This window comes from Nicotiana attenuata, unplaced genomic scaffold (assembly GCF_001879085.1).
Source record: "Nicotiana attenuata strain UT unplaced genomic scaffold, NIATTr2, whole genome shotgun sequence".
In the NCBI taxonomy this organism is placed as follows: domain Eukaryota; kingdom Viridiplantae; phylum Streptophyta; class Magnoliopsida; order Solanales; family Solanaceae; genus Nicotiana; species Nicotiana attenuata.
This window is the reverse complement of record NW_017672338.1, coordinates 34,706-55,039: the sequence shown is the minus strand read 5'-3', so window position 1 is coordinate 55,039 and position 20,334 is coordinate 34,706. Positions and strand designations below refer to the sequence as shown.

At 36.0% G+C, this 20,334-nt stretch overlaps 2 protein-coding genes across 2 annotated transcripts in view; both read left to right on the top strand.

Annotated features, from left to right (window-relative positions):
• Positions 1-2,747: 2,747 nt before the first annotated feature.
• LOC109212822 (50S ribosomal protein L18-like) overlaps positions 2,748-20,334 on the top strand; it is a gene marked incomplete in the record, with an annotated part of 32,942 nt that continues 15,355 nt past the window's right edge. Inside the window, 1 exon segment of the mRNA XM_019376507.1 lies at positions 2,748-3,504. Within this exon segment, the coding sequence (XP_019232052.1) occupies positions 3,436-3,504 (69 nt within the window).
• LOC109212817 overlaps positions 20,213-20,334 on the top strand; it is a 5,285-nt gene continuing 5,163 nt past the window's right edge. Inside the window, exon 1 of the mRNA XM_019376502.1 lies at positions 20,213-20,298. Within this exon, the coding sequence (XP_019232047.1) occupies positions 20,213-20,298 (86 nt within the window). The remainder of the gene's footprint in view (positions 20,299-20,334) is intronic.

The following is a 20,334-nucleotide window of genomic DNA, read 5'->3' as shown; positions in this document are numbered from 1 at the left end:
TTCTATTTTTGGCTCTTTGTTAGTTTCCCTTACCGCATGTTCTTTTGTCACGACCATTTTCTGAATAAGCTGTGACGGGCACCCGGTCGCTAAACTTGACCGAGCGAACCATCTGTGCTTATTAAAAATTATTATAACCTCAAACTTTATATGCAACAAAGGAAATATTTTGACCAAACACTTTTAATTAATTTAAGTATCTAAAATAAACCAACTCCAAAAATTTATTCATAGTAACTACTGAAATATTGCAAAGTTATTATTAAAAACACTTGAATCTTAACCCACCGACTGTGTCTATGAAGCCTGCACTGATAAACTGACGCACTACTCAGGAGATGAGATTTCTTGGCCAGTTCTCTAAGTGAAAAAAGAAATATCTAAATAATGATGACTCAAAGGAGTACTCCACGAACAAAACCGGAGCTCACCAATAGCAATGGAAGTGAGGGAAGTTCTAACCCGTAGCCTGCTCGCCTGCAAAACCGGTTCCTACGTTGTACCGCAGACCAACGTAGGTTCCCAAAAGAGAATGTCAGTACCATCCATTGTACTCAGAGAGTCTCAACGACAGGGGATGAAACTTTAATTAAAATATACATTACGAGCAAAGATTCTAAATGTATGAAAAACATAAAGCTTATAAGAACGATTCTAAAATAATTGCATAATATGAGTTTATGAATATTCTAAAAGAATTTTTTTTCTTTCTTATAAAGAAAATACTTAACTTTATACTTTGGGAGTTCGAACTATCCTGACTTATCTCTGTCTTAATCACCGTGTGATCGGTACGGGTTCGATCCCAACCTGATCAAAAAGGTCCAATCCACGAGGTGTCACTCGCTTCATGGTTCTCAGCGCTCATGTATCATACCTTAGCCCGGCTAAGTAAATTCCCAACAAAGAGACCTTCGGCTCGTTGCTCCCTACTTTGGCACAAGCAGTTTCAGGAAGTCAACACCTTGGTCAGGACCCTCGGCCTGGACGATAACGATACTCCCAAAAATCTTTTTTTTCTAAAACTTCTTCTTGTGACTTTTCAAGTCTAAATCTTTTATACATATTCATACTGGTATCCTTAAATGAAAGGCATGGCATAAGAATAAAATAAACATTCAAAAGTATTTTTAAAGATTCTTGCTTCTTCATGAATTTTTTTTCAGCATGAAAATGACATATAAGAATTACACAAAAATCTAAAATTTTAAGCACATATATCAGAATAAATCATCTAAACTTTAACTAGAATAATTCTAAGCTAATAGGTACTCACTCACTCCAATTAAGTACATATTAACTCTTTTAAGCAATTCATCAAACCCCTTGTATGCGTGCTTTTGTGAGTTAAACCACTTTAGTAAAGGATTATATCAACTCACCTCAAAACTCCTCGAGCCAATAGGTAGGATTCGACCCAATTTATACCTGTCAACCAATCGATTCTACAACAGCCAGGGCATCTTAATTAATTTTAAAGTTTCATACCTAAACATTGAACTTAATGTTGATACAAAGAAAGAAAGAAATTAACTATTCAATTCTTATACTGTAGGATAATTGAGAATATAAAATTTTATATACCTGAATTCAAGAATTAGTGATTTGTAAAGAGTCCTAGAATTTTTGTTGCCTGCGTGAATACTTCACTGGAAAGTGCTTCTGGTTCTTGTCCGTAGGTCTCAACCTTTTTTGTTTTGGTTGCTTTGTATTCTTTGAAATTTTACCAGCCACTCTTTCGTCCAAGGCTTTATGCCTTTAGCTTACAATGGAATCTATTAGTATATGGGCTTTAAGCCCTATTCTTAAATGTCTTATTTTGCTTTTTTTTTATTTTACTTATTAAGTATTTAACGATACCCACTTTTAATAATTAATAATATTAAAAATATTAATATTCTTCTAATTGTATATTTAATTATTTAAATATTATTGCACTCAAGATAATATTGAAAAAATTAATTTTATATTTTAGCGTGTCTTGAAACTTTTTTAGATTTTTAAATTGGAGGAGTGTGGCATCTTTCTTGGGAACTCAAATATTTTCCGGTCTTGTAGAGTCGATGGTTTTTGACTACCTGTTATGGATTCCGGCTGCTCCGGTGTGCCTGCAATTATTTTTAGGAGCATTTTTTTATAGATATGGTCAATTCACCCACACTCTTTGCAGATAATACACAATATGGGTTGTTTGTGATCCCCAATTATTACCGACCTCTGTTTGCACCTGAATACAGATCCGTGCGTATCTGCCTCTTAAAGTAGCAGAGGTACACATATCTATCTTTAGGAGTTTGCGAATTCTTTTACCCACTTTTTCTAGAATTTTCTTGTCATAAAATTAGGTGGGTAGCTGCGGTAACCGTATCCATATGGCTGTGACTTATATTTTTATGTTAGCAGGAATAAAGTTGGGTTCCCAGTTTTGAACAGATAGGAAATGACCCATGATGAACCATGATCCTCCGTGCAGTGCACTGATCATATTTTCTTCCTTCGCAAATTTTACTATAAAGAAGCCCTATCCTAGATCGATAAGGATGAACTGTTCAGTTGGGGTCTAGAGTTGTTGGAGCTTGGTCCGCAGGAGGTGGTGGGGGATTTTTCTTCCAAACACCTTGATGATGATTGAGAATTTCCATGGTTGGTAAATTCTGAGTTTTTGCTCCTGCGACAGTGAGACAATATTAAGGGGAAGGGATTTAAAAATTATAGAGATTGGTTAGGCTTTCTCTCTCTAACACCTTCATGAACTGTGTTCCATATATTTTCTTTGAACTTGGGGTTAGGGATATACTTTTTGTGACTATAAAAGTATCCCTTTAAAAATAAAGTGAGAAGTCTTAATTTATATTATTTTTTCATACAAACAAATTAGTTTTTTTATACAAACTAATAAAAAAATAGTATCATATAAGATGAAACAGACAGAGCAGTATTCGTGTTTGGAGGTTGTTAATCGAGTCTAACAGCTAAAGTTAACTACCTCCTCACCTTTCATGAATAAATAAGAAAGGGAATGCTAGTTGCAAAAATAACCACCCATAATGGTTATTACTGCTCCCCGTTGCCATTAATTTATCTCTTCTTTTCTCTGAACTAATAGTAGCACTCAACTTCTTTACAAAGAAGTAAGGATCTTCAAGCTACTTTTCTTATGTTGGGCTTATATCCAGCCCAAACCCAATATACCCCTAGTCGAGTCCATAAATTGACCGCTTCTCCATTCTCATTATCATCTGCACAGATAGATAAAAACCATGGCATGCAAGAAGGTGAATTGCAGACAACCTGTTTGATTAAATTCCCGAAAGAGCGGATGGTTACTCCAGTGAGCCGTGCTACCTTTTAATCACGCAAATGTCCATTTTTGAGAAGTGGGTCTGCTGTAATTTCTATTAGCAAGTGAAAATATTTGGGAAACTAACGGTAAGAATGACAACTATTGCTCTGGGTAATATTTGTTCGCTACAAATGAAGACTTGTGAGCTCTTTGGAATTTGTGTAAATCACTCATATACCCTTCCTATCCAAAATAAAAGTAAGTTTTTTGTCAATTGTTCTAAAGTTTATAGCTTTTCATAGATTTTTTTTTTTTTGGGTACTGGAAATCCTTTTCTGCTGTGTACTTAGCTTTCTATATTATCCTCTGTAGGCTTAGAAATAAAGCCATTGGTTATTCAAGCCACAGCTGAAGCTAATTCTCGAACTGAGAATGCTAAACTTCGAAATAGACGAATTCGGAAAAAGGTACGTATGTTGTAAAATTATGCTCTTGATATTTTTCCCCAGACATAATTGAGGAGATTGGTTTTTATGACCGATTACAAATTTTCTTGTAGTTATATGGTTGTTTCACAGGAGATCAGTAAATTATAACACATGAAATCGGTAAATAAAACACATGAGATTCTTTATAGCCCCAATTATGTACTACATTTGGCTGCACTAATAGGTAATGTTAGTGAACATGAATCATGTTACATGATTTGGTGCTGATGGGTTTAATTACAATTTTTTGGTGTTTGGACAAGAGGGAGAAACTAGTTTAGGAGAATATAATTGGGAATGATGCATTTAGTGCTTTAGCTTGGAAGAGATAAACTGTAACTGGGCTTTAAGATCATACATTACAACAACAACCCAGTATATTCCCACAGGTGGGGTTTGGGGAGGGTAATATGTACGCAGACCTTACCCCTACCCCGAGGGGCAGAGAGGTTGTTTCCAGGAGTCCCTCGGCTCAAGAAAGAAACAAGTGACAGAAACAAGTGACGATATATTAGTACTAGCAATAGACTCATAATAAATAACATAAAATAGACAACATAACCTGAAATAACATAAAATAACAAATAACAACAATATAAGGAATATAGGAAATACGAGACAGAGGAAAGTATACTAATATCTATAATATAAAGCCCTGCATCAGTAGCTGATCAGTAGCATCCTAAGCCTAACTCCTAACTGTCTAGTCTCACTCTAGCGTGCTGTAGAAATTAGTCATTTTTCCTTAGAATAAAACAAGTATAGAAAATTGCTTAAGGTAAATGTAAAGAGTTTACTTTTATTCTTGGCATATTTTTGTATGGAAGTAGCCAACGGTGACTTTGATTTTAACCTAATGGATTGCTGTTTCATACATTTCCCGGTTACATAAGGTCCGTCAGGCTTTGACAACATAGCTCTTTTATTAGGATACTCATATGTCATTTTTACTCACACATTGACATTTAAAACATTGCATATCTCTATGTCTAGTGGGAATAGGTAGAGCATCTGTACTTTTGCCCTTGTCATCCTTCTATCCATTGCCTTTGTAAACTTGTAGCTTAAGCTTGCTTCTCATCTTCGGGCGTGTTTCAAGTTCTCTGCAAATGTCTTTTGGCTTGTCCCATGTTGATGAAGTTTGTTTGCCTTTTTCTTGATTTGTTCTACCATTTGGCTTGCCATGCAATGCTTAATCTTAATTGTTCTCTAAAATCATTTCATGAACTCTCTCTCTAGCACAAACACACACAACATATATGTATAAGTTTATTGATTCACTGTAATCATTAAACTTCTTTTCGGTCTTGGCAGTTTAATGGAACTTCTGAAAAACCAAGACTTTCAGTCTTCTGCTCAGAAAAACAGTTATATGCTACATTGGTAGATGATCAAAATAAGAAGTCTTTGTTTTACGGGAGCACTTTGCAAAAATCAATTCGGGGTGATCCACCATGCAGCACTGTAGTGAGTATCTTTAGCATATTAAGACATAATTATAAATATGTTAGTGCAAATTGTATAGTGAGTGGTATTTCAAGACTACATAATTTGAAGATGGGATCTCAGTTTTCTATGTTTTCTTGTTCCAATGCAATTTGGGATTTTCAAGTCATAGCATCATCCCTTGACTTTGTCCCTCTCAATCACAGGAAGCAGCGGAACGTGTTGGTGAGAAACTTGTGCAGACTTGTGTCGATCTCAACATCAATGAGATTTCATCTTATGATTGCAATGGTTTTGCTCGAGGAGAAAGAATGCAAGCGTTTGAGATTGCCATTTCTCGCCATGGTTTGCTGCCCAGATAGTTTTTTCCTTCTTTTCTATGTGAATTATTTATAGCCTTCAGAAGTCTGAAGCTTTCTCATACGGGCTAGGGATGGCAATAGGACAGGGCAGGGCGGGGCAGGTGAAGCATTGCCATGACCCAAATTCAACATGCACTGCCCTGTTTAACAGTGTTTCTCTTTTTCAACCTGCCCCGCCCCGCCCTGCCCCGTTTAGCTTTTTCGTTTCTTCCTTTCTTTTAAGTTTGGAACTGTAACTATTCATGTTATTATAAACAGAAAGATGAATATGATTTCCATGATAAATCTGATAACGGTATGGCTTCGGTTTACATGACGTAAAATTACTTTATTAAGAGCATGTCATTAAGGCTAAAATGGAATGATGTCTTTCTTTTAACAAGAGATTAAAAAGGAAAAGAGTGTCGTATATAATGGAACAACGGGAGTATATCATATCTGTACATGCAAAATCAATTTTTTGACGTGGAAAATAGCAAACACAACGCTTTAATCAAAAGAAGTTCAGAATCATAGACCGTGCATCTACTGATATAGTAAGTAATAGTTGTACCTAGCAGTTGATTGACTTCTTCTCATGTATGTGTGTGTATATCTACCTAAAGACCTGGAGTAATAAACACTTCAAAAACCACTGGAGTTCACTGTAGCTGCACTCTTGCTCTTGCTTCATTTAACATATTCACAAAATATCTCCCACCCAAGATCCACCAATATTATATAACCAAATATTTGCCTAGAATTAAAAATAAAATAATTTGTGGACAACACTTTATATATCTACCCCAAACCAGGAAAAAATAAAAACATAACATAGAAAAAAGACAAACCTCCATCCTATGAAGTAGGCAAACGCAAGTAAAAGAAAATTCTAGTTTGTTTGTTGACTTTGCAGCAAAAATCTTGCCCTATCCCTGCCATGCCCCATTAACTATTTCTTGAAAGTGTGTTAAGACTTTGCCCTGCTCTGCCTCATTAAGGTTTTGCCCAGCCTCGCCCCGTTTGCCATCCCTAATTGGGGCGTCAAGTAGACGCATATGTAACTACCTTAATAGTAAAGTTTATTATGGATAACTTATGGACGCTTATTTTTATGCTATCAATGTATTTGAACTTATTTTATCAAGTAATTTACATTATTTTCTAGGCTGCCAAGTTAGACTACAGGTTCTGTTGTAGTTCACTTTAAGTTGATGGGAAAAAATAGTTTTTCGCTATCATTGCACATAAATTTAAACTCTTTTATCATTTTCCTTGTAATTCGTTGATTGGAAATGTCCATCATTATAATTAGCAGTGGTCTAGTCCAATAATAATACAAATCCTTTTCGATTATTGAGGTCTATATTAATAGTATTGGAATGAACATATCTAAACTCATGTATGTGAGCACGTGATTTTTGCCCTACATGAATTATTCCCAAAAATTCAAACAAAATGATTTTCTTTCATTATTTTACAATTTTATAAATTTTGTGTTATTTTCTGTTAATTGTTTGCATTTTATTTGTGCATTTTAATTCATATGAAAAATATAAAAAAATACATTTGGCATGTGCATTTAGGGTTTAACTTTACATTTTAGGATTAATTAGAAATTAATTGGTTCATAAAAAGAAAAATCAAAAGTATAGTGTAGTTTGCGCTTTTAATTTTGATTTTTGCTTTTTGAGTAGTTTTATGTTAATTTGTTGTGTTATTTGTCGTTTTTGGGTTTAAATGGTTTTCCTTAATTTTAGGAATTAATCTGGATTTTTGTTAGTTCCAAATTAAAAGAAATTAAAATAAAAAGAGGGAGAAGGAGAAAGTAACAAAATGTTCCTTTTGCAATTTTAGTTTTAATTTGTTAGGAATTAGTGTACCTAGAAATTGAATTTGTTTTTTGAATTTGGTAATTAAAATCAGAAAATATAAAAAAATATAAAATGGAAACAAATAAATAAAAGAAATAAAAAGAGAAAGCAAAAGAAAAAAAAACAATTAAAAGAAGGTTGTTTAATAAAGACTCGAACTGGGCCGTTTGTGACCAATTCCCCCTAGCCCAATTTGTGTAATCCACTCCCAGACCAGGCCCGATTCCTTTTCTCATCCGGTCCGCCCAGTTATTTAATAGAACGATGCCGTTTAATCGAGTTTCAATCCAAACCGTCGATGTTGATTAATCAGACGGTCCAGAAGCCCGCCCCCATTAATATATAAGTGTCCGAACGGGCACCCCACCCCCCACCCCCCCTTAGGCCATCGTCTCCCTCACAGCCCCTCCCCCCCCCCCCCCCTCTCAAGAACCCTAATGGAGCCGCCCTAATTCCCCACCGCCGTGGATGGCGGCGCCGGTCCCTTTCAGTCCCAAAATTACACCATGAAACCTCCTCAGCCCCCTCCGTTCCAAATATCCAAATAATTTCCCTCAAACATCAACCAATCTCTTCGAATCNTTGCGGCTGGCAACCATTCGAAACAAGTTAGTTACTTAAAGTTAACCAAATTCAAAAATTGTTTATGCCATATTTAATTTACCTACCCAAAACTATAAATAAACCAAAAAGTACATTCATGATCATTATTCTTCTTTTTTTTCTCAATCTTCAACCGCTCTAAATCTTCTAAATTTTCTCAAAAGAAATGGAGCAAAGTACTGAGGGAATTGGGATCAAAATCTACAGTGCATCAAAACGTGCAGATACATCAGTATACCCTACTAATTTGCCACCAGACAACGATGTTTCGATCCCCGAATTGCCTCAACCAGCAATTGGTGGCAAGAAATGAAGAGCAATGGCAAATGGGGTTCAAAAAACACTCTCAAAAACATCATTGCTTGTCAATTTTCTACAAACAGGCACATTTCTAACTTTTGAAATGGTCCTTCCATCAGTCTATGGCAAAGGCGATTGTTCCCCTGTCAATACATTAATGATTTTAACACTACTTGGCCTTTGTACTTTGTCTTGCTTCTTCTTCCATGTCACGACCCATTTTTCATAATAGGTCATGATGGCGCCTAACACCATGGTCAGGCCAGCCGAATGCGGAAGTATGATTAAGTTCTCATTTTAATTTAGCCAAAGACAGAGATACTAAAGTTTTCAAGTCAAGATGAAGCTAGTAAAGATCATAAAGTGCTAACATAGCGATACAAATCCCCAAAGTACATGTCTACTACGGTGTGTGCCAGAACCTGGTGTCACAAGCTACGGGCGACCAGTAGAATATACACAAAAATATAAAACACTGTCCTACTGTCTGAATCAAAATAGACAGAAATCAAAAATACAAGAAAGGACTCCTTCGGCTGCGGATCGGCATGAGAAAGTAGGCAGCTCACCGTAGAAGTCCCTAAGCGTGCTCAGTGCTGCGCACCAGGATGATGTCCAGATCCACCTGCCTCAAATCCTATACATTTAAGTATAGAAGCGTAGCATGAGTACATAAACCACATGTACTCAGTAAGTATCCCGTCTAATCTCGAAGAAGTAGAGACGAGAGGTCGACTTGATACTTACTAAGGTCAAAATAATATAATATGATAGAGTGAGATATACAACATGAAAGATTTCCATTAACACAAGTTCAACAGAAGAGTCATATTCATGTTCTTGCCTTAATTAAATTACCCGTTTCCCTTTTTATGTCAAATGGGTGATCATGTCATAACTAAATGTAAGCATATAAACCATGCACAAACATGCCGAGGTCGACTTCCCGCTCCAACAGAAAATAAATTGTGCACTGCCGAGGGTCGAGCGGCACGAACCATAGATGCATCTATTATCACCGAGGCGATCGGCCCGATCCATAATCATCAAGAAAATATCAAGAAAAGCACATAAGGCTCAATTACATACAAGGGAACTCCTACCAAGGCTCAACAATTTATATGTTCACTTTCATTTCCTCAAGTCTCTAGCAATTCATAACGATCATATTGGCAATTTAAAGTAAGAAATATTCCCCAATTAGACATGACGTGGGTCCTAACTACCCGAACAATTATCATATAGTAGCTACGCACGGACTCTCGTCACCTCGTACGTACGTAGCTCCCGCATTTAGCAACAGTTACTTATTCAAAATCCTATGGGGACAATTCCCTCTTACAAGGTTAGAAAGGAGACTCACCTCGCTCCAAAGTGCACTCCCAATATCCAAGAACGAGTCCAAGTCCTTAATTCGAAGCCGGACAATCCCAAACTAATCAAACGAAGCAAGAACTAGTAAATAAAGGCTTACAAGGTTGAATTCTAGCTATTTAAGCAATTTCCTAGCCATTAACACAAGTTTCCTAAATTCCGACCCCGGGCCCACGTGCTTGGATTCCGAGATTTTTCGAAGGAAATTGTTCTCTACCGTCTAAGGATCACAAATATATGATTTCTAGTTCATTACATGGCAAATTATGTGCTAAAACCTTAGTTTTCATTAAACCCTAGGTCTAGCTCAAATCCCTTGATTTTACCAAATTTTTAGTGTTAATTCTACCTAATGTTTATGTATTTGAGCTAAAGATGAGTGGGGATTACTTACCTCGAAATGTTATGTTGAAACCTTCCCTTTGGAATCCCCAAATCGCCTAAGTGTTGATGGAAATATGGAAGAAATGAGCTTGAGCTCGTATTAAATGAGCTTCTGTCCCCAACGATTATTGCTTATGCGGAGGAATTCCCGCTTCTGCGGGTTCCGCTTCTGCGGAAAAGGGCCGCTTATGCGGCTTTTTGGCAACTGGGGCTCGACCGCTTCTGCGGTCAAGGGGGCCGCATAGGCGGAATCGCTTATGTGCTCCCAGGGCCGCTTCTGCGAAATAGGGGGGAACTGGGCCGGACCGCTTCTGCGGTCTAGGGGGCGCAGGAGCGGGACCGCTGCTGCGGTCCCTGGGCCGCTTCTGCGGTTTCCCAGGACTCGATCCTTTCCGCTTCCGCGATGAGGCGACCGCTTCTGCGGTCCAAGAGCCGCAGAAGCGGTTATGACAGAAGCAGCAGGTGGAGTTTTTCCTAAGTTTTCAACTTCACTCGAACCTCGACACGCTTGGGGCTTCCGAGCCCCGCCCGAACATACTGACAAGTCTGAAATCACGAGGCGGACCTACTCGAACCCTCGAAACACTCAAAACAATGCTAAATCGAGGAATCAACCCCCAATACCAAATGATTCAATTCATTGAACCTTCAAGTTCTAAACTCTCCTCCAACGGGTCAAAACACCCTTAAACTACTCGGATCGACACCAAATTTTACGGGTAAGTCTTAACTGATATTTCGGACTTGTACCAAGTTTCGGAATCGAGATCCGAACCCGATACCTAGGAAAATAATGATTTCTTAGTTTATTTAGATCTTTGAAACTTAAACTTAACAATTTTACATAAAAATTCATTACTCGGGCTAGGGACCTCGGAATTCGATTCCGAGCATACGCCCAGGTCCCATATTTTCCCGCGGACCCTCAGAAATTGTCAAATCATGATTCCGGGTCCGTTTTCCCAAAATGTTGACCGAAGTCAAACTTGGCCTTTTTAAAGAAACTTAAAGAAGCAACTAGGCTTAATCTTGCTCAAAGCTCTTCTAACTTCCGAACCTCCCGTCCCCGCAAGTCATAAATTAGCTAAATCAAGTGCGGAAAGTATTATTTAAGGAAACGGGGTTCGAAAACGCAAAACGACCAGTCGGGTCGTTACATTCCATTTTACTGATAGTTTTCGTGGACCCGATGGGAAAGTTTATTATGGATTTGTGACACCAAGAGGGTTGAAAGTTTTCAAGTCCGGACTAGGTGTGGATGTGCCAAAAGATGAGAGGTAATATTTGTGACAGAATATATATGACAGACAGATTGCCTCTTACAATTTTGTATTAGTTTTTATGATAGAATTCATCCATGTGAATTGATATTTGTGACGGAATATATATGACAGACAAATCGTCTGTCACAATTTTGTGACAGTTTTTATGTCATAATTCATCCATGTGGATCGAAATTTATGACGATTTTATTCTTCCTTCACAAGCATATTTTTCTTGCAGTAAATTGATTTCACATTTCAAAGCCGTTATTTCATATTTTAATTTATTGTTTACTTTTTCTTACAGGTACGTAGTGGAATTTACGGATTTCATACATGCAATGATGTCTGTTTTAGTATTTGTGTACTTAGCTTTTGTATGATCCTTTGTAGGCTTAGAAATAAAGCCATTGGTTATTCAAGCCACAGCTAAAGCTAATTCTCGAACTGAGAGTGCTAAACTTCGAAATAGACTAATTAGAAAAAAGGTACATATGTTGTAAAGTTATGCTATTGATATTTTTCCCAGCAAAATAATGTTAAATGTCAATTTTGAGACATAGTAAGAGGAGATTGGGTTTTATAACTGATTACAAATGTTTTTTTTAGTTATATGGGTTTTTTCACAAGTGATTAGTAAATTATAACATATGAAATCGGTAAATAAATCACATGAAATTTTTATAGCCCCAATTATGTACTACATTTGGCTGCACTAAATAGGTAATGTTAGTGAACATGAATCATTTTACATGATTTGGTGCTGATGGGTTTAATTACAATTTTTTAGTGTTTGGACGGGAGGAAGAAACTAGTTTAGGAGAGTATAATTGGGAATAATGCATTTAGTGTTTTAGCTTGCAAGAGATCTGGGCTTTAAGATCATACATTATTGAGCAGAAATTAGCCATTTTTCCATGGGAACAGAACAAGGGTAGTGTTATACCCCATTTAAACCGGGTCAAATTAGAGTATAACATATTAGCAATTCTGAGGTTTAATTAATTTTAAGAGAGTCGCCACCTAATTATTTTATGGTGAATTAGGACACCTATTTTAAAGCTTAAGTCAACTCTGTCTTATGGTCTTAACCTAAAGATTCTAAGTAAGGGTTTTAAATATTTTAAAAGGAAGGTTTTTTAAAGCACCTTTTAAAAGTCCATTAATAACGGTTAACCGACCAAGCTTAGGTTAATAAGTATTGTATAAAAATATCAAGAAATATTGTTTAAGGTATTTTGACAAAATATAACTTAGAATAGAGTAGTTTACCTTTGAAAGACTTTAATAAACTTTTGAAGAATATTGTTACGTAAACAAAGCTTATAGCTAGTTAATATACATATATAAATTTGAAGGATATAGTCTCTTTAGAAAGACGTTTGCTGATGATTAAAATATTTTATTAAAAAAAGTACCCTTTTCTTTTCTTGTCTTCAAAAGGATAAAGGTTAAAGGTTTTTCTAACCTTTCAATTAACAAGAAAAATCACGTTTTTGTATATTTTTTTTTTAATTCACATTTTTCATGATGTTACAAGAAACAATTGGACGATTCCAGTTGGAGCACGCCTTTTTATTTTTCCAAAAAAAGATTGATTCAATTCTGAACTTATATGATAGCAACCTGAAATTTAAATGGTTTTTCAAAAATTCTGGAAGAGCACTATTATATAAAATACATGATATCTACCAATAACCAAGTGAGAATACTAAGTGAAGAAGTCAGAAATAAATCAACAATCCCAAGTTAAATATAGAACTAAACTAATCAAAAGAATACAATCAAATTAATTAAAGATTCGAAACAGAGTAAATGTAAATAACAAAGGCAGCCATAGGCGACCCCAAGCTTTTTGCTTGTCCTTCTTCTAGATGTCCATCATAATCTAAGGCTCAATAGTAGTGACTCCATGCTGGTATGGGTTGAGTCTTGCATTAAGACTCATTTCTCCAAGTGCATATGCCAAACAAAGAAAAAGAAAAGACGAGAATTAGAAATAAAGGTGTTGACAATAAACTGAGATATATAAAAGTACAGTAAACTTTAAATTGGGTTCTAAACATACAGCAGGTTAATAAAAGAAATATTTCTTTTTAAAACTTGAATAATCTTATACCAGCAAATTCATTAATCTCTAAGTTTAGGCATATTGCCATAACCTAATATTGAGTTAACAAAACTTTTCTTGTTCATTTGAGATCTAAAGATGAACGGATTATTCTAGCCGACATGATTATCAGAACTTAGAACAACACGGCTTCTACTTCCATCTTAAGTCATAAAATTAGATATTAAAATTCTAGCCGCGTGCTTTTTAGTAAACTGACAAAATGGCAGCAGACTTTTAGGATCCTTAACACACATTAACACAAAACATGCATTCTTAATTTGTCTTAAAGTATTAAAACTAGATATCAAAGTATTCTAAATGGCATACTACCTATTAACATCGAAAGGAAATGGTAGTATTAGCTTTTTGAACTAATAGTAAACTAACACAACTTCACATGATATTGCAGGAAGCAAATTTTCTAAAGCACCCAAGAACTTACTTAGATAGGTTTCCAATATCATATGTTTGCTAGGTCTCCCCCAACTTCTTTCCATTTTAGTTATAAATCCAATTAAGATGATCACGGTAGGTACTTCTTAACAGAACTATTTTTTGGAGTGTGAACTAAAAAGAGCTACTGCATTTCATGGATTATTTTCTTTGCAAATCATCCGGATAGCCAACAATCATTATATTAAGTTGCTTCAAACCGGGTTCTCTTAAGTGAAAAAATACCATCCAAAACTAATACATAAAAATTCATTAACAAATCATCATTCAAACAGTAAGTTTTTTTAGAAGTTCATCATAGCTTCTTAAAGACATGCTTTTTACTCTTAGACAAATTGCAGTTTTATATACAACGATTAGCCAAGTTTAGATATACTCATTAAAATACAAAAGGAGTATCGAATCATGGTACTCAACAACAAAACGTATAAATTCACTTTGTATTGCAGTCCAGCAAATCAAGAGAATTTACTTCTTATACTATCATTGTATTAAAGTAATTCTTAGACTTAAGTTTATTAGATGATTAGCCTTTTAAATGTTTTTTGCTAACTAACAGAACCAGTCAATTAAACAAGGAAATGTTCACCTCTAAGTTTTCTAAAAAAAATTAAAAGCAAACACGTTTGAATACATCAAACATATTTGTAAGCAAAACTAGCTTTGGGTATGCTGGGAAACATTCTAAGTTCATTATATTAAGAAACAAACATGGGACTATTTCTGGTATTTTAAATCTTCTCTTATTTTGTTCACATACAGCAAAAACACATAATTAGTCATTTTTATACTCAAATAATACCTTAGAGCATACTTTTTACACATAAAACAAACTATAACTCCATCTTAAGAACGAATGTACATTTACTTCTAATCTAAGAAGAAAAAGAGAAAAAAAAGAGAAAAAAAAAGTGAGAAGTTACTGACCTTTTGTGGTGCAGCGAACTTGGGCACGTCAAATAAGTCTATAGATTCTGGCTTCGGAGTTGAACTAGAGCTTACAACCGTGAACTTTGCAAAGAAAAATTCCTCTGTTATAGCAAAAAGTAATAGAGGCCACACAACTAAGAATTTTAGAGTATTTTTGAAGAATAAAATTGTTTGAAGTTGGCTCCAAGAGTTATCCTAAATTATTACCAAACCTCAGTATTTATAGAAGAACTACTAGGGCTTTTCTAGGGTTAATTTGGGCGGGATTCTTGAAGGAATTTTCATTCAAAATGAACGTTTTAAATTTGATCGTTGACCTTTCTTGGACGGACTTTGCAGACATCACGTGATTTGGTCAAAAAGGCGTGACTTGTTCCAGTCCTTACCCGAATTGGCGAAGCTATGGTCTGCTTCAATTGGATTTTGAAGTTGTCAAGCACAAACAAGAAAGAGAAAAGGGAATATCCTTTGGAATATCTAGATACCTAACGAGAGTAGAGAGACTTTTTTGCACAAGAATGGTGCGTCACTCCTCTGATTGAAAGATATAAGAGTTTGGAATTTTCTGAAAATGGAGAAGGGAGTGAGGCGTCTGTTTTGAGGGAGATAGAGAGAGGTTAGCAGATTTAGGTTATAAAAAAGCTGGGCTGTTGAATCTGTTATTGGGCTATTAGAAATGATGGGCTGCTGAAATATGGTGATGTAAAGGCTTTGTTTGGGCCGAAAACCATGGCATTTTCCTTCAATTAATAAATTTAAATTTGCTCTCATATCTTAATAGCTTGGACTCAATAAAATTTCTTAAATAAACACATATTTGCAGCAGTAAAACTAATATATCATTTTTTTTAAAAATAAATAAATAAAAGTTACGTTGAGTAATGAACTTATCCAAATATGGAATTCTTTCACCCACAAAATGGAACTTTCCCCTTCCTTTGGCCAAATATCACTCCTAATTAATTGTTGAATCTCTCCCAAAATTCAATAACTTTCTTCTTTTAAGGGAGTCCGAAGACTTAGAGATGTTGTAGAGGTGTATGGATTACCATTATTTGCAAACAACTTGAAAATAGTCCATCGCTCTAATTACACAAACCAATTGACACGATTTGATTGCAATTTATCCACTATAAATTTCCTTGATGCTTCAAAGTCTTTTAACTATGACCATTTAAAATAGCAGTCATAAAAAAAATAAACATATCTTTCAAAAAAAAAAAAAAACCTATGAAATGCCAAAAATATGTGTATAATATAGCACTATATATGGCGTGTTACATAATGTGTATTTATGCGCATCACATATATATATAAATATATATATATATATATATAAATATATATATATATATATATATATTAAACTAAATACATATATAATGTGTATAAAAATTAAGGTATATGCATTTAGTAATAATAATAAAAATAATAATAATAATAATAATAATAATAGACCGATTAATTCAATAACTATAACAATAATAGTAATAAAAGGTAACAAATTATTAAGATAGAGCATTAATTAATGACTAGGGAGCACCAGAAAATTAATTAGAAGTAAGGTAGGACAAAATTGGGTATCAATAGCTGCCCCTCTTTGACCAGAAATGATGAAAGAGCTTTCGGGCAAAGAAATTGATGTATTAGCCAATTTTGTCTTGGCCAACAAGTACACCCTTGAAAGGATGAGGACGATATGAATATTTGAAAAAATTATGGAATGGAATTATTTCTATCGAATGTCCTATTTTAAGGTGGATTTTCCTGTTGTCCTATTAAAGGCGGACATACCTAAGGAAGGATCAAAATGATTCAAAATGAAAAGATATTTCGAAAGATTGTTGTCGAACTCTGGTTTTCGAGTTGCCTACATATTTCAGGCTTTACGAGAATCATGCCACATGTAGTTCTAGACTAATGGTGCTATGGAGTAGGACTTATTGATCGATGCGGATCCTAAAATGATGCTCCAGTGTCGAATTATGGAAACACAAGGTGTCAGACACTGGGAATCATGATTGAAAGAGAATGTTTCGAAATAAGGATTTTGGCCACGATTTTGGTAGTCAAGCCGAACGGAATCCGAAAGTAGACCTTTGACTTTTGCTGGCGAGTCTGGTTTCCTCCCCAGCAAACTGCCCCAGTTCGCTGCTTAGATAGAGTTCCACGTTGTGCTAAATTTCCTGCTAAACTCAACATGCTAGGTAAAATTGTTAGTAAACGAGATATAAAAATGCGATAAGTCATAACAATAATTTCATTAAAATGACACCTCTAAGCCGTTAATTTATCATAAAATAAGCCGGGTATGTTAAAAATAATTCTTTGATCATGACTAATGAAATGAGGCTTTGAGCCAATGATTCATGTAAATTGTGCCTTTCAACGATGACTTATGTAGAAAATGAGGCATTTAAGCCAATGATTGATGACTATGAGGCATTTAAGCCAAATAACTGATGAGGCTTTCTAAGCCAAATGATTCAAGGTAATAAAAATATTTGTGGTGCATTTGCAAGGCAATTGTGTGGTGCATTTAAAAGTAATGGTGCAGTGTATTTGAAAGCATTTGCATTGTGCATTTGCAAGCAATGATATAGTACTTTTTAAAGCCTTTGTCCAGTGCATTTGCGGTGCCTTTGAAAGCAAAAGTGCGGTGCATTTGAAAGCATTTATATTATGCATTTTGCAAGTAATGGTGCATTCGAAAACGATGGTGCAATGCATTTGAAAGTATTTGTGCGGTGCATTTGAAAGCGATGGTGCAGTGCATTTGTGGTGCATTTGAAAGCAATGGTGCAGTGCATTTACGGTGCATTTGAAAGCAATGGTGTGGTGCACTTAAATTCAATGTGCAATATATTTAAAGTTGTATGCGATGTAGTTTGCATTTATAAAAATTAGTGGTTGAAAAGTAATGACAATGTATAAAAAAAAATATTGTAAAGTTCCAAAATTATCATTAAAAAAAAAAAATCTTAAACTTGGATTTTAAAGATAATCAATATTCAAAAGGTGTAATTTTCTATAAAATACTATAAAGAAATTCAAACCGCTCGACGAAGGGTCTTGGTATTTATATTCGTTATTGATTCTTCTGCTTCCTCTATCTTGAAAATCTGCACTCAAAGAAAAACTTGTGAGTTTGGGGGGGAAAGGTTGATTCGTGTTGACTTTGATGCTCTGGCCTTTGATAGTCTTGCGCTTCCCACTTTGTTTGGACTTGTAGCCTCCGCCCAACACTGAATCTTGGGGAACGAATGGTTAAAAATCCTATTTTAATAAATAAAATATGCATAAATTTTATGAAATAAAGTTGTTGCCTAATTCTGCATTGTGACATGCTCGTGAAACAAAGTGAACGTCCTCATCTGGAATCCCGTCATTCATCTTGCTTGGCCCTCCTTTGTCGATGACTGATGCCTCCTCATGACGACGCCTTCAAAAGCTGCCCCAGTTTCTAATTTGGGGGAAATATTGAATTTTTATTATGATGAGACCGAACCCATAGGGCTGCCTACGTATCCCCTCTTAAACGGGAATCAGGTCAAACGTAGTTCATTTACATTAAGAAGCATTACATAGAAAAGAAGAGGTTGCCAGATATGCCTCTAGACGTATTATCTCTTGACTGCATCTGCGTTGATGGGATTGGGCCATACTTCACCATCCATTTCTGCTAAAATCAGTGCTCCTCCAGTCAATACCCGATGCACCATGTACGGACCTTGCCAATTTGGTGCAAACTTTCCTTTGGCTTCATTTTGGTGCGGGAATATGCGCTTCAAAACCAATTGCCCCGGTTTGAACTGTCGTGGTTTCACTTTCTTGTTGAAGGCTCTGGCCATCCTATTTTGATAGAGTTGACCATGGCAAACTGCATTCATTCTCTTCTCGTCAATAAGCATTAGTTGTTCGTACCGATTCTTCACCCATTCTGCATTGCTCAGCTCGGCTTCCTGGATGACCCTCAAAGATGGTATTTCAACTTCCGCTGGTAATACGGCTTCAGTTCCATAGACCAAAAGATAAGGCGTTGTCCCAGTTGATGTTCTGACTGTAGTGCGATATCCAAGGAGAGCAAATGGTAGCTTCTCATGCCAATGCCTGTAGTTATCAATCATCTTCCGCAATATCTTTTTTATGTTCTTGTTGGCTGCTTCAACGGCTCCATTCATCTGAGGTCGATAAGGAGTGGAATTTCGGTGAGTAATCTTGAACTTATTACATATTTCCCGCATCAAGTCACTATTGAGATTGGCTCCATTATCTGTAATGATTGACTCAGGAATTCCAAATCGGCAAATGATGTTATTGCGGACAAAATCTGCTACCACCTTCTTTGTAACTGACTTGTAAGAAGAGGCTTCTACCCACTTTGTAAAGTAATCAATAGCTACCAAGATAAATCTATGCCCATTCGAGGCGGCCGGCTCAATAGGGCCGATGACATCCATGCCCCGAGCTGCAAACGGCCAAGGAGAACTCGTCACATTGAGTTCATTTGGTGGGACTCGAATCAAATCACCGTGGATCTGACACTGATGACATTTCTGTACAAAACGAATGCAATCTGTTTCCATGGTCATCCAAAAGTAACCTGCTCGCAGAATTTTCTTTGCCAAAGTAAACCCATTCATGTGAGGCCCACATGTTCCTGCGTGTATTTCTTCAATCAGCTTGGTTGCTTCCCCAGCATCTACACACCTCAACAGTCCTAAATCTGGGGTCCTCCTATATAGGATTTCGCCGTTTAGGAAAAAGTGATTTGCCAATCTCCTAAGCGTTCTCTTCTAGGTACTGGTTGCTCCTTCAGGGTAATCCCTTGTCTTGAGATACCTCTTAATGTCATAATACCATGGTTCCCCGTCTGGCTCTTCATCCACATGGAAACAATAAGCTGGCTGATCTTTCACATTCACCTTGATGGGGTATATGTAGTTCTTATCTGGATGTTGAATCATGGAAGACAAAGTTGCCAAAGCATCTGCGAACTCATTTTGAACTCTTGGAACATGCTTGAAGTCCACCTTGATAAACTTCTTACACAACTCCTTTACACAATGTAAGTACGGTAGGATTTTCGTATTCTTTGTATTCCATTCGCCTTGTACTTGATGAATCAGCAAGTCTGAATCACCTATAACCAATAACTCTTGGATGTTCATATCAACGGCCATTCTGAGCCCAAGTATACAAGCCTCATATTCCGCCATGTTGTTGGTGCATGGAAATCGAAGTTTCGCTGAGATTGGATAATGTTGTCCAGATTCTGAAACTAGTACTGCTCCAACTCCGACTCCTTTGAAGTTTGCGGCTCCATCAAAAAACATTCTCCAACCAGAATATGCTTCTGAAATGTCTTCTCCAGCAAACAATACTTCTTCATCTGGGAAGTACGTCCTAAGTGGCTTGTATTCTTCATCCACGGGATTTTCTGCGAGGTGGTCAGCTAAAGCTTGTGCTTTGATGGCCTTCTG